Genomic DNA, 12,650 nt, shown 5'->3' with positions numbered 1-12,650 from the left:
TGTAGACATGAAGCCACATCACTCTTTAATTCTTCTGTGTATGTTTCTTAAAACAAGGATGACTCCATACTGCAGTCTTAAAAATCAGGTGGTTAACATTGATACCCCTCTAGTCTGCAGTGCCTAATGCAAATGTTGCCAGTTGTGCTCTTACTGTCCTGATTGGGTCTAGGATCTAATTTAGAACTGTGCGTTGCAACAGTTGCATGTCTCAGTTCCTTAGTCTTTCTTGTCTCATGACCTTGATGTCTGTGAAGAGTTCAGGCAAGTTACTTTGTACATTATCTCTCACATTGGGTTTGACTGTTTTCCTCATAATTATATCGAGGTTATGAATTTTTGGCAGAATTAGCATGGGAGTGATGCTGTATTCTCAGCGCATCATAGAAGGCCCCATAGTGATTTTAACTTTTATCATGTGGTCAAGATGGTATGTGTCAGGTTTCTCCACTTTTCATTAAATAAAGTATTTTATACTTTTAGTAAGTAATAAGTCTTTTGTGAGGATACACTTTGAGGCAATGTAAATATCCTATTTCTTTTTATTATTATTATTTTTTTTTTATATTTTATTGATTTTGTACAGAAAGGAAGGGAGAGAGATAGTCAGAAACATCGATGAGAGTCATCGATCAGCTGCCTCTTGCACACCCCCTACTGGGGATATGCCCGCAACCAAGGTACATGCCCTTGACCGGAATCGAACCCGGGACCTTTCAGTCCCCAAGCCGACGCTCTATCCATTGAGCCAAACCGGTCCCGGCAATATCCTATTTCTTGTCCAACTTTCAGCAATTAGCTTACCATGATGATTGCTGCCAAATGGCAATTTTCTAATTCCATCATTTCTCCCATTTGGAGGCTGAAATTGTTCCAGATTTTCCAGTGGAAGCATCTTCAAGATAACTCCTCATTATTCTTTAAGTACTTCCTTAACATTTTTCCTCAGCTTGTGCTTTCCTCAGCTATTTCTCCTTTTAGTGAGGATAGTATGTAGAAACCAGAATTTATGCTACATGTTATTAGAATGTCATATAGGTTCTTTCAGCTGACAGAACTAGGAAAAAATATATATACATATGCCCCATACACACCCTATTTTCTACTTTTTAAAAAAAAAATGTTTTTATTGATTTCAGAGAGAGGAGGGGGGGGGAAGAGGGATAGAAACATCAGTGATGAGAGAGAATCATCGATTGACTGCCTCCTATTTGCCCGCTACTGAGGATCAAGCCTGTAACGCTGACATGTGCCCTGAGTGCAAATTGAGCCATGACCTCCTGGTTCATAGGTCGATGCCCAACCACTGAGTCATGCTGGCCGGGCCTTTTCTCATTTTTATATCTCTACTTGCTGGGGTTCTTGTTCCAGCATTAAGAAGGGTTCAGCAATCTGAAGAAAGGCTGTGTGTAACTGAAGTAAGAGTCCAGAGACAAAAGATAATTTTGAAAGGCTTTGGGGGGTCAGAGGAGCTTTAATTATAGGAGCTAAGTTCTCCTTGTCTCAGGACCCCTTGCTTTTTATTAACACAATTTGTCCTAAGGCAAGGTGGAGCTATATACTTCAAAGGCCAGGATTTCCATATAGATTGGGGAACAGCCTATGGCTGTTTAGGTCTTTAGACCATAGGAGACAATAGCATGTAGATTAATATGCCCTGAGCTGTCTGGCAGCAAACAATCATCTGTTCAAATCTTTTTCAGTTTGGGGAAATGCCTTTAGCCATTCCAACAGGCCTAACATATGTGACTCAGCCCTTGTTGAGTCCCCAAGTTTCATCAATTTTTTGATGAAACTTGCAATTAGGACATACTGGAACTGGCTTCTGGCATCTACCAGAGGCCTGGTGCACGACGTTTGTGCATGGGGCGGAGGAGGGCGGAGGGTCCCTCAGCCCAGTCTGTGCCCTTTCACGGTTAGTGAGCCATTGGTTGGACCACCAGGGGGCAGACACTCAATGCAGGTACTGCTGTGGAGAAAAGAGACTCCTGCCACCGCTGCTGTGCTTGCCAGCCATGAGCCTGTGGGAGTGCATTGACCACCAGGGGGCAGCTCCTCCATTGAGTGTCTGCCCCCTGGTGGTCAGTGCGTGTCATAGCGACCAGTTGTTCTGCAGTTTGGTCGATTGCATATTATCCTTTTATTATGTAGGATGTATCAAAGAGTCATGAGTTCACACTAGTATCTTCCACCCCAATCCAACACCATAGTGTTTATTTTAGAGTGCATTCTCCAATAGTGAAAAGCCTGGCTCCTATTGCCTTCAGTGTATTTACTTCTTTGCTCAGTGTACTGATGGATCCAGTCTCCTGACCATCCTGGCTCAATTATTGGATCTGGCCCCTGCCTAATACACCAGCTGGCAGTGGCTAAATTCTGAGCCCTAACCAATGGGAATAGACCAATCTGTTTATTATAAGGAATGTCTTTTTTAAAAAGTATATTTTTAAATTGATTTCAGAGGGAGAGAGAGATAGAAACATCAATGACGAGAGAATCATTGATTTGTTGCCACCTGCATGCCCCCCTACTGGGGACTGAGCCCACAACTTTGGGCAAGTGCCCTTGACTGGAATTGAACCCGGGACCGTTTAGTCTACAGGCTGATGCTATATCCACTAAGCAAAACCAGCTAGGGAGGAATGTCTTTTTGATTAGTATCATTCTTATTCCTGTAGAGTACTGTTATCTTGATTTATATCTTCTGGGAGCAGAGATTTTTGTGACAAGTTCACCTTGACTTACAGTGGGTCGGGACTTAGAGCTGAGACTTGAAGTGGGTGAGAACAAAGTGGCAGGAAGTATTTGAACTTGGCTGGCAGGTGGGTTGCAATCCCAGATTTCAAATGTTTATAGTCCTTGAGCTGACAGATATTTTTAACAAAGTTATTAATATTTATTGAGCATTCAGTTTGGGTGAAACACCATGTAGGGTGCTTTCACGCATGTTATTTCTAAGCATCATAAAAGCTTTGTGATGTTTCTTCTGCAAAATGAAAAGGATAATAGTACCGACATTATAGAGCTTTGGGATGCTTTAATGGTTAAATCCACTTGGAACTCGTAGCTTAGTGCCTAGCAATAGGGGAGGAATAAATGTTAGTGGATTGGTAATAGTAGTGGTTATGTCATCTCTGTTTTATAAATGGAGATGGGATCAGAAAGGTTATTTACCTACAGGTACATCACTTAAATATATAAATGCAGAATTTAAACTGGCTTATTTTTTTCCTTTTTAACCAGATGTGGCCTTGACTTGAACCCCATCTGCCCGCCCGCGCCCCCCCCCATCTTTCTTTCTTAATGCTCTTTCCTCTTCACTACATTGTTTCCCGATTTGGGACTTTTAAGGGAAGAAAAATTATTGGATACACAATTCAGAAGCTCACTGTTTTTAGCTAAACTTAGCTGATCTCTCATACCTGCCTAAATAGCACGGATAAAGGTGGTACGATGGAGGATGTTGCCTCCTGGGCTGTTGTGATGTGGCCTATGCAGGAGTCTAGGGATTGTCACACAAGAGGCAGGAAAGCCTCACAAGGGCCAAGACAGTTGAGCGCCTACAGGAGAGGGGGCCATGGAAGTGCTCCATGGAAACGTGAGGACATGCCGTTTTCACAAGGGCCACATATCTCCTAGGATCACATCATTTCTACCCAGACCCCGGGATTTCTGAAAGTTCGCAGTTCTTTTTAGGAACCCTCGCCTCCAGAATCCTACATTATGCTGCTTGACAGTGTGTAACTTAAAATTATTCTAGCTCTCCCAAAGAATGCATGCAAAAGGATGATGACTAACGTGGATGCTATTAAATAGTTCTTAGAGGAGAAAATAATTTAGATTTCAAGAGGAGTTTTTATTGAAATTCTGAGAAGTGACTATTTGACTTTTCTGATCTCTTCTTGACTGCCTGCTACTGGGAGCTTTATTTCTGGCCTTTCCCAAGAAAGGCTCAGCTTCCCTGACACTACCCTTCTCTTGGAGAATTTCACTCCCCGCTTCCGCCCTGAGCAGAGGATTCTATGTTTTTCTGCTCCCAGTGTAAATACACCAAGCTATTGCTCTCAGAATAATAAATGTACTCTTGTTTCTGTGATCCTTTTTCCTTAGAGAGCGGACAGAATTATATTCAGCACAGTATTTAGTGTTATCTGTTAAATGGGTTTGCAATCATAAATTTGTACAAGGTTAAGCCAGATGGGTGAGTAGCAGGTGAGTGGAGAGAGGTTTTGCATTTCTGTTGGGTTTAGCCCTATTAAACTTCAGCTGTGGTTGTGATGTGTATGTACAGACCCAGTGATCTGATCAGAGCTGATCTTTCAAGTAAAGTCTGAAATCTAAGCTTTTGTGTGAATTTACTTTCTAAAATGTTAGGAAGGAATTGAGGTTAAAAACTAACTGGAATCAGCTACCTTGGGCCAGTGTGCTTAAAACAGCCGGTAGAAAGCTTTCTATGGCAGAGCAGCCAGAGCTTTTGAGGAGCAAATGTAGTGTCAGGGAGGAGGACCTGCCCTTGGCATATATCTCTTTCTCCAAACCTGTTTCTAGTTTGGGTTGGGAATTAGAGACTTGGAGGAGTGTGTCTAAAGTGTCCCAGACCCAGACCAGCAGCACTGCCACCCCTTTACTGCACTCCACTGGTTTGAACTTACATTCCTGCTGTACACTTAAAGGAGTAAAGGAATGGTATGTCTTTCTATGAAGGGTAGGTTGTTTGAGAATTGAATTTAGCTTTAAGGAAACAAATATATAAGATTTATTATTCAGAATTCAGATAAGCAGAACATCTGGTCATCCAGATTTTGGGTTCTTTATATTCATAGTTTTTATTCCATATTTGAAATATTTAAGTCACGATATTATGTTAACTACTAGAGGCCCAATGCATGAGAATTCATGCAAGAGTAGGCCTTCCTTCCCCTGGCACCAGCTTCACTCCGGCACCTGGGACCCGGGCTTCCCTCCTCTGGCCACTGGCAGGCACCCGGGACCCGGGCTGCTTCCCTCCTCCAGCTGCTGGCAGGCACCCAGGACCCGGGCTGGCTTCCTCTGGCCCCGGTTTTGTCAGGAAGGATGTCTGGAATGACATCTGTAAGAGGTCCGGACTAATTTGTATATTACCCTTTTATTATAGATAGCTTTAAAGTATATTTTCATTTTTGGAAAATCTCATGATTCACAAATATGTGGATTATATTAATTGAAACCCCACTCACATTGAATAATCATTCCTTATATTATAATCTAGTGTGTTTTCAACTTTTTTCCTTCTTGACTACTTGATCAAAAGTAGTCTTGGCAGCAGCAACTAAGAGTAAGATTGTGGTGGCTAAGATACAGTGCCATTTTTTTGGTGGTGTAGGGAGAGGATCTAGGGGCAGAGTAACACTGGAAAGAAGTAGTACCAGGTTCAAGCCTAAAACCAGAAATCAGCTTATTGCTTTTTAACTTGGATCACAAATAAATTACTTAATTAGTGCTTTCTTTTTAAAAAAAAAAATATATATATATATATATATATATTATTGATATTTTACAGAGAGGAATAGAGATAGAGAGCCAAAAACGTCGATGAGAGAGAAATATCGACCAGCTGCCTCCTCCCACACCCCTTACCGGGGATGTGCCCGCAACCAATGTACATGCCCTTGACCGGAATCGAACCTGGGACCTTTCAGTCCGCAGACCGACGCTCTACCACAGAGTCAAATCGGTTTTGGCTAATTAGTGCTTTCTGATAATGAGAATAATAACAGTACCTTGTTTATGGCACAGGATTACTGTGAGAATCATGAAACTTGGTTTGGGGAGTTACTTTATAAATCAGAGGTAACCTGTATGTATAATCACTAATTATCAGAAAGGATACATTGGGAATGACCGCTCTTAGGGTTTGCTTGTGTTAAATGTTAAGCCATCAGAGTGGTTGCTCACAGATTGCTATTCCAGGAGGGGATGTAAAAGAGAGGGGCAATTTTTCTTTGTTTCCCAGATGATGCTTTAATGAATGTTCTTCAATGCACCACAGGTATCAACTCAATTGTGGCCATTGCGTCATACACTGGATATAATCAAGAAGACTCTGTTATCATGAATCGTTCAGCTGTAGACCGAGGCTTTTTCAGGTCAGCTATTTATAAAAGTTGCCAAACACATATACAGTGGAAATACTAATATTTTAATTTAAAAAAAATTCTCTAAACATAGGTTTGACTTTTATATGTTCAAACTTTTTGGTGATTTTGAAGGTCAGCTGGAAGAAATTTTGATCTGACAGCAGATACATTTTTCTGTTAAGAGACCTAATCTTTTGCCTCAATTCATGAAGCTTAGTGGCAGTCTGGCAGGCACATGCTGTTGTGTGGATGCCTGTGTAGAGTTTTGTGTGTGAAATTAATGCCTTACCCAGAAAGCAGACAGCCTGGTTGATGGTCATGCTTCCTGCATCTCAGGATTTTCAGATGCTAATATTTTGATCCCACCCCACCCTTTTTATAAGCAAATAACATGTTTGCATTTAAATATAATAGAAACGTCTAAGAAGTAAAAATAAACCTATAATTTTAGGACCATAAATAACTGTTAAAATTATTATGTGTTTTTTTTTCCATCTTCTTTTCTATTATGCTGTTATTTTATTAACAAGCAATTCAAATCCATGGCATATGATGATTGGTTAAAAAATTGGGAATTTAGAAGAGGATGGCTTTTTTTCTTTCTGTGTGGTTTCAGAGACAGCATTAGGACCAGAGGGTGGAAATTATAGCTTAATATGTCCCATTTGACTACTGGAACAGATTCTGGGTGACCATCTCTGGAGGTCCTATGGAAGGGTTCTTATTTTGGGTAGGAGGTTGGACTCAGTGACATTAGGTCCTTCCTGTTCTCACATATAATTCCAGCTGTGTTCAGGTTATGGGTCAAGTGCTACATGTATGACCCATGTGACAGCATTTAGGACTTCACTATGACCTTTAATATAGTTAAATAACTCTCGCCCTCGATTCATGATTTAGATTATTTTCCAAAAATCAATTAAATAAAAATTGTTGGTTATATTCTAAGTCCTACCATTAGAGGAAAATAGAAGTTACCTTCAGAACTGTGTGTTTTTTAGATCTGTTTTCTATCGATCATACAAAGAACAGGAATCCCAAAAAGGATTTGACCAAGAAGAAGTTTTTGAGAAGCCTACACGTGAAACATGCCAGGGTAAGTGATATTGGCATTTAAATTATGGAATTCAAAGTTAACTTAGCATGGTTTTCCTAATTACTTTTTCTGGGGCTTGTTACCCCCCCCCCCCCCCCCCCCCTTAACTTTGTGCCGTGTGGGAGTATGTTTTTATGTCATTCTTAGAACTCATTTTTTTTAAAAAATATATTTTATTGATTTTTTAAAGAGAGGAAGGGAGAGAGATAGAGATTTAGAAACATCGATGAGAGAGAATCCTCGATCAGCCATCTCTTGCACACCCCCTATTGGGGATGTGCCCGCAACCAATGTACATGCCCTTGACCGGAATCGAACCCGGGACCTTTCAGTCCACAGACCGACGCTCTACCACTGAGCCAAACCGGCTTCGGCTTAGAACTCATTTTTTAAAAAAAATTTTTTTAAATTAAATTATTATCTGTGTACATATTTTAACATTGCTGCCCCCCCCAACCCCTGAACTCATATTTAAGAAAATATGTGTGTTTGCCAAAATATTTTGTACCTAGGAGTGGGCTTGGTACAAGTTCTTCTATCCTGGTAGATCCTGCTTTGAGGAGGGTATTTGGAAATCAGAGAGGTTGTGTGATATCATGGGACACACCTCAGCTTCATTTTCACTTGCACTGTGTGTCCTGTCTTTTAGTTTATGTATTGCATGGGAACCCACTCCTCTCTTCACATTGTGGTGTGACCATATTTGTCTAGTCACAGTATTTGTATACATTTGACAAATAAATGAAAGGATACCTAGCTTTTTTTCTTTTCCCCCTAAAAACTCCTTTTCTAGTTGTTGTTATTTTCATGGACACCTAAAACTATGTATATGGTATTATGGATAGAATGTCCTAGGGAAATGGGGTATCTTTTCTTCAATTTTGACTTCTAATAATAGTATTGCATGAAGTACAGTGGGTTTTGTTTCCCTAGGCATCTTCCTATTATTCCGTTTCCTGGGATGGTTCTATGCAATAGTGAATTGGTATCCTGATTTACATAAGATAACATTGAAAATTTCTGTGGGAAGATGTGTGTAGAGGCCATAGATATTTTCTCATGTAATATAGCGCTCAGAAGACGGCAACACACTTATCCAAAGTCACCCAGCAGATGGAGAATTTGATTTTCCAGTGCTTAGTCTAGTGCTTTTTAGAGTTCAGAATAGTTTATAATATTTGGAACTAGCAGGCCCTGTGCACAAATTTATGCACAAGTGGGGTCCCTCTGCCTGGCCTGCAGGATTGGGCCGAAACCAGCTCTCCAACATCCCCAAGGGGTCCCGAATTGCGTGAGGGTGCAGGCCAGGCTGGGAGATCACATTGGTTTGGTGCATGATTAGAGCCAGGGATGGACATGGGAGGGCTCTGGGGTGTGTCTGGCCTGTCTCGTTCAGTCCCAATCAGCCAGACCCCAGCAGCAAGCTAACCTACTGGTTGGAGTGTCTGTCTCGTGGTGGTCAGTGCACGTCATAGCGAGTGGTGGTTCGGTTGTTCCGCTGTTCGGTCTATTTGCATATTAGCCTTTCATTATATAGGATGGTCATGGTATGTTAGAGATTCATGTTAACTTCTCAGACTTAGAATTGATTTATGTATTTGGTTTTTATTTTTTTATTTTATTTTATTTTTTTTAATAATATATTTTATTGATTTTACCCAGAGAGGAATTGAGAGGGAGAGAGAGTTAGAAATGTCGATGAGAGAGAAACATCGACCAGCTGCCTCTTGCACACCCCCCCACTGGGGATGTGCCCGCAACCAATGTACATGCCCTTGACCGGAATCGAACCCGGGACCTTTCAGTCCGCAGGCCGACGCTCTACCACTGCGCCAAACCGGTCCCGGCTGATTTATGTATTTGGTTTTTAATCTTTGTGGAGAGGATTATGTGACATTTTAAATACTTTTCTATGTGGTAGTACCATTCTAGAAATGCCATGTCTGTTTCTTTTTAGGTATGAGGCATGCCATATATGACAAGCTGGATGATGATGGTCTGATAGCTCCCGGGGTCCGTGTATCGGGAGATGATGTTATTATAGGCAAAACAGTCACCCTGCCTGAAAATGAAGATGAACTGGAGAGCACTAACAGACGCTATACCAAGAGGGACTGTAGCACTTTTCTCAGGACTAGTGAGACAGGCATTGTGGACCAGGTCATGGTAACTCTCAACCAGGAAGGATATAAATTTTGTAAAATAAGGGTGAGTATAGCTTTGTCATATTGCTATTTGTGGAAAATAAACCAGATTGATTTAACTAACCTATGTTTATATGAATTCAGGTACGCTCTGTTAGAATTCCACAGATTGGAGACAAATTTGCCAGTCGACATGGTCAAAAGGGTACTTGTGGTATTCAGTATAGACAAGAGGTAGGTATTTTTTTTATCTGCCTCACTCTTAACCCAGAGTTTTGTTGAACATTTTATAAATCAAATGATTTAATATAAGAGTCCAAAGGTGATAAAGGCTTGACTTTTAATTTTAGTGTTGAATAAATATACGAGCATACTGTATTGAACAGAATTTAGGACACAGAAAAGTTCAGATAAGAGGGATCAGTTCTTGTTCCATAGCTAAGAGATTTTAGTTTAAGATTTTTTTTAAAAATTCGTTTATAGGATATGCCTTTCACCTGCGAAGGAATCACCCCTGATATCATCATAAATCCCCATGCCATCCCCTCTCGTATGACAATTGGTCACTTGATTGAATGTCTTCAAGGGAAGGTAAGAGGTTTTCTTTAACAATATGGGTTCCAAACGGATGTTCTTTCCAAAATTATCATAGGTGATTTCTCTTATATTTGACTCAAGGTACTTTGGAAAAAGCTAATGTGGCATAATCACAACCAGTCACAAATTGTTTATGATTAATTATGCCTTTTTTCTTTTTGCAAAAATTTGCAGTTATGGCTAAGTCAGAATTTTTATAATATTTACTATATCAAAGCAATATATATATACATAGATACATCTTGGTTACCCTTTTTACTGGTTCTTTTCTATAGATAAGAGTTAACTCATTGGTGGTTAGTTTGTTAAGAACTTAAATTTATAGCTATATTATTAGCTGTGTTTGCACTTTTCAGTAGAGGTTTTTCTATTTTTTTAAGTATCTTGTTAGGGTAGAATGGCTGCAGCCTAACAAGTAGAGGACTTGGTTTTAGGGCATTAAAATGTATTTTTCTTGAGACATAGCAAGTGTTTAGGAGTGTCTCTCTCTTTTTTTTTTTTTAACTGTTATCATGGATGGCTTCCTATTTGAAGAGTTATAATTGAGTTTTTATTTTTTAGGTAAATTAATTATAAACACTGTGTTAATAAAATGAACCTATTATATTGGGTAGGCAAGTAAGTAATTGCGGGTTTCACACATATATGGCTTCAGTTGAATTTTTAGGTTTGCAGACGTAGTACAAATGTAAAACACATTTTGTTATTTGATAGTTGGCTATTCAGCTGTTAATCAGTAAAAAAAGTTTTTTGATCTGTTTTGTAGTTTTCGTTTGGCGTTCGTTGAAAAATGGAAAATCAAAAGGAACATTTTCGTCATATTTTGCTTTTTTATTTCCGCAAAGGGAAAAACGCATCGCAAGCTCATAAAAAGTTATGTGCTGTTTATGGTGACGAAGCCTTAAAAGAACGGCAGTGTCAAAATTGGTTTGCCAAATTTCGTTCTGGTGATTTTTCACTCAAAGATGAAAAACGCTCTGGTCGTCCAGTTGAAGTTGATGACGCCCTAATCAAAGCAATAATCAATTTGGACTGTCACAGTACAACACGTGAGATTGCAGAGAAGCTTCATGTATCACATACATGCATTGAAAATCACTTAAAACAACTTGGCTGTGTTCTAAAACTCGATACATGGGTTCCTCACGAAATTAAAGAATCACAGTTAACGCAACGCATTAGCAGCTGCGATTTGCTAAAGAAACGTAATGAAAATGATCCATTTTTAAAACGACTGATAACTGGCGATGAAAAATGGGTTGTTTACAACAATATCAAGCGGAAAAGATCGTGGAGCAGGCCAGGTGAACCAACTCAAACAACATCAAAAGCTGATATTCATCAAAAGAAGGTTTTGTTATCAGTTTGGTGGGATTACAAAGGAATTGTCTACTTTGAACTCTTACCACCCAACCGAACGATCAATTCTGATGTCTACATTGAACAACTAACGAAATTAAACAATGCAGTTGAAGAAAAGCGGCCCGAATTGACAAATCGAAAAGGTGTTGTATTCCATCATGACAATGCAAGGCCACACACATCTTTGGTCACTCGGCAAAAATTAATGGAGCTTGGTTGGGATGTTTTGCCACATCCACCATATAGTCCTGACCTTGCACCATCTGATTACTTTTTGTTTCGATCTTTACAAAACTCCTTGAATGGTAAAAATTTCAATAATGATGATGATGTCAAATCGTACCTGATTCAGTTTTTTGCTAATAAAAACCAGAAGTTTTTTGAACGTGGGATTATGACGCTGCCTAAAAGATGGCAAAAGGTTATTGATCAAAATGGGCAATACATTACAGAATAAAGTTATTTAGTTCCATGAAAAAATTGTCTTTGATTTTCTTTAAAAAATCCGCAATTACTTACTTGCCGACCCAATATTATAGCTTTCCATAACAGATTTTTTAAAGTTCAGAATGATTTTTTTAATGAACATATTTTTGATACAGCTTTCTAAGGGAAAATTGAAGGAAACAGCCTCTTAAAGATTACTTTTTTTGGTAAAGGTTTCAGCTAACAAGGGTGAAATTGGTGATGCCACTCCATTTAATGATGCCGTTAATGTGCAGAAGATTTCTAACCTTTTGTCTGATTATGGCTACCATCTCAGAGGAAATGAGGTATGTTGGTGTTTATGTATTTTTTAGTATGTGTGTGGTTTCATTATTTTTTTTTTAAAACATTTTTATTGATTCCAGAGAGGAAGGGAGAGGAGAGAGAGAGAGAGAGAGAGAGAGAGAGAGAGAGAGAGAGAGAGAGAGAGAAACATCAATGATAAAAGAGAATCATGATAAAAGAGAATCATTGATCGGCTGCCTCCTGCATGCCCCTTACTGGGAATCAAGCCTGCAACCCTGGCATAAAACCGTGACCTCCGGGTTCATAGGTTGACACTCAACCAGTGAGCCACACTGGCCAGGCCCTTATTTTGTATGCTTACATTTTATTCTATTGAATGGCTGTATCAGTGTAGTTTCATTTTTAAAGAATTTAAACCTTTTATTAAACTTCAAGTATGTGTACACATTATAAATGTATAGCTTGGTGAATTTTCACAAAGTGAACATACCCATGTGACTGGCCTCCACATCCTGAAAATTAAATGACCAGAACACTTTTATGCATAGATGCCCCCTCTTATGTCTCCCTCCAGTAACTAGCTTCCCCACTCCACTCTATTGA

At 39.5% G+C, this 12,650-nt stretch overlaps 1 protein-coding gene across 1 annotated transcript in view; it reads left to right on the top strand.

The window, feature by feature from the left end:
• POLR2B (RNA polymerase II subunit B) overlaps nucleotides 1-12,650 on the top strand; it is a 39,567-nt gene that overhangs the window by 24,652 nt on the left and 2,265 nt on the right. Inside the window, exons 17-22 of the mRNA XM_084899165.1 lie at nucleotides 6,029-6,125; nucleotides 7,118-7,212; nucleotides 9,170-9,420; nucleotides 9,501-9,590; nucleotides 9,840-9,947; nucleotides 11,975-12,088. Of these exons, the coding sequence (XP_084755291.1) occupies nucleotides 6,029-6,125; nucleotides 7,118-7,212; nucleotides 9,170-9,420; nucleotides 9,501-9,590; nucleotides 9,840-9,947; nucleotides 11,975-12,088 (755 nt within the window). The remainder of the gene's footprint in view (nucleotides 1-6,028; nucleotides 6,126-7,117; nucleotides 7,213-9,169; nucleotides 9,421-9,500; nucleotides 9,591-9,839; nucleotides 9,948-11,974; nucleotides 12,089-12,650) is intronic.

This window comes from Pipistrellus hanaki (assembly GCF_964339955.1).
Source record: "Pipistrellus hanaki genome assembly, chromosome: 1".
NCBI classification, from domain to species: Eukaryota; Metazoa; Chordata; class Mammalia; order Chiroptera; family Vespertilionidae; genus Pipistrellus; species Pipistrellus hanaki.
This window is presented reverse-complemented; position numbering and strand designations above follow the sequence as displayed.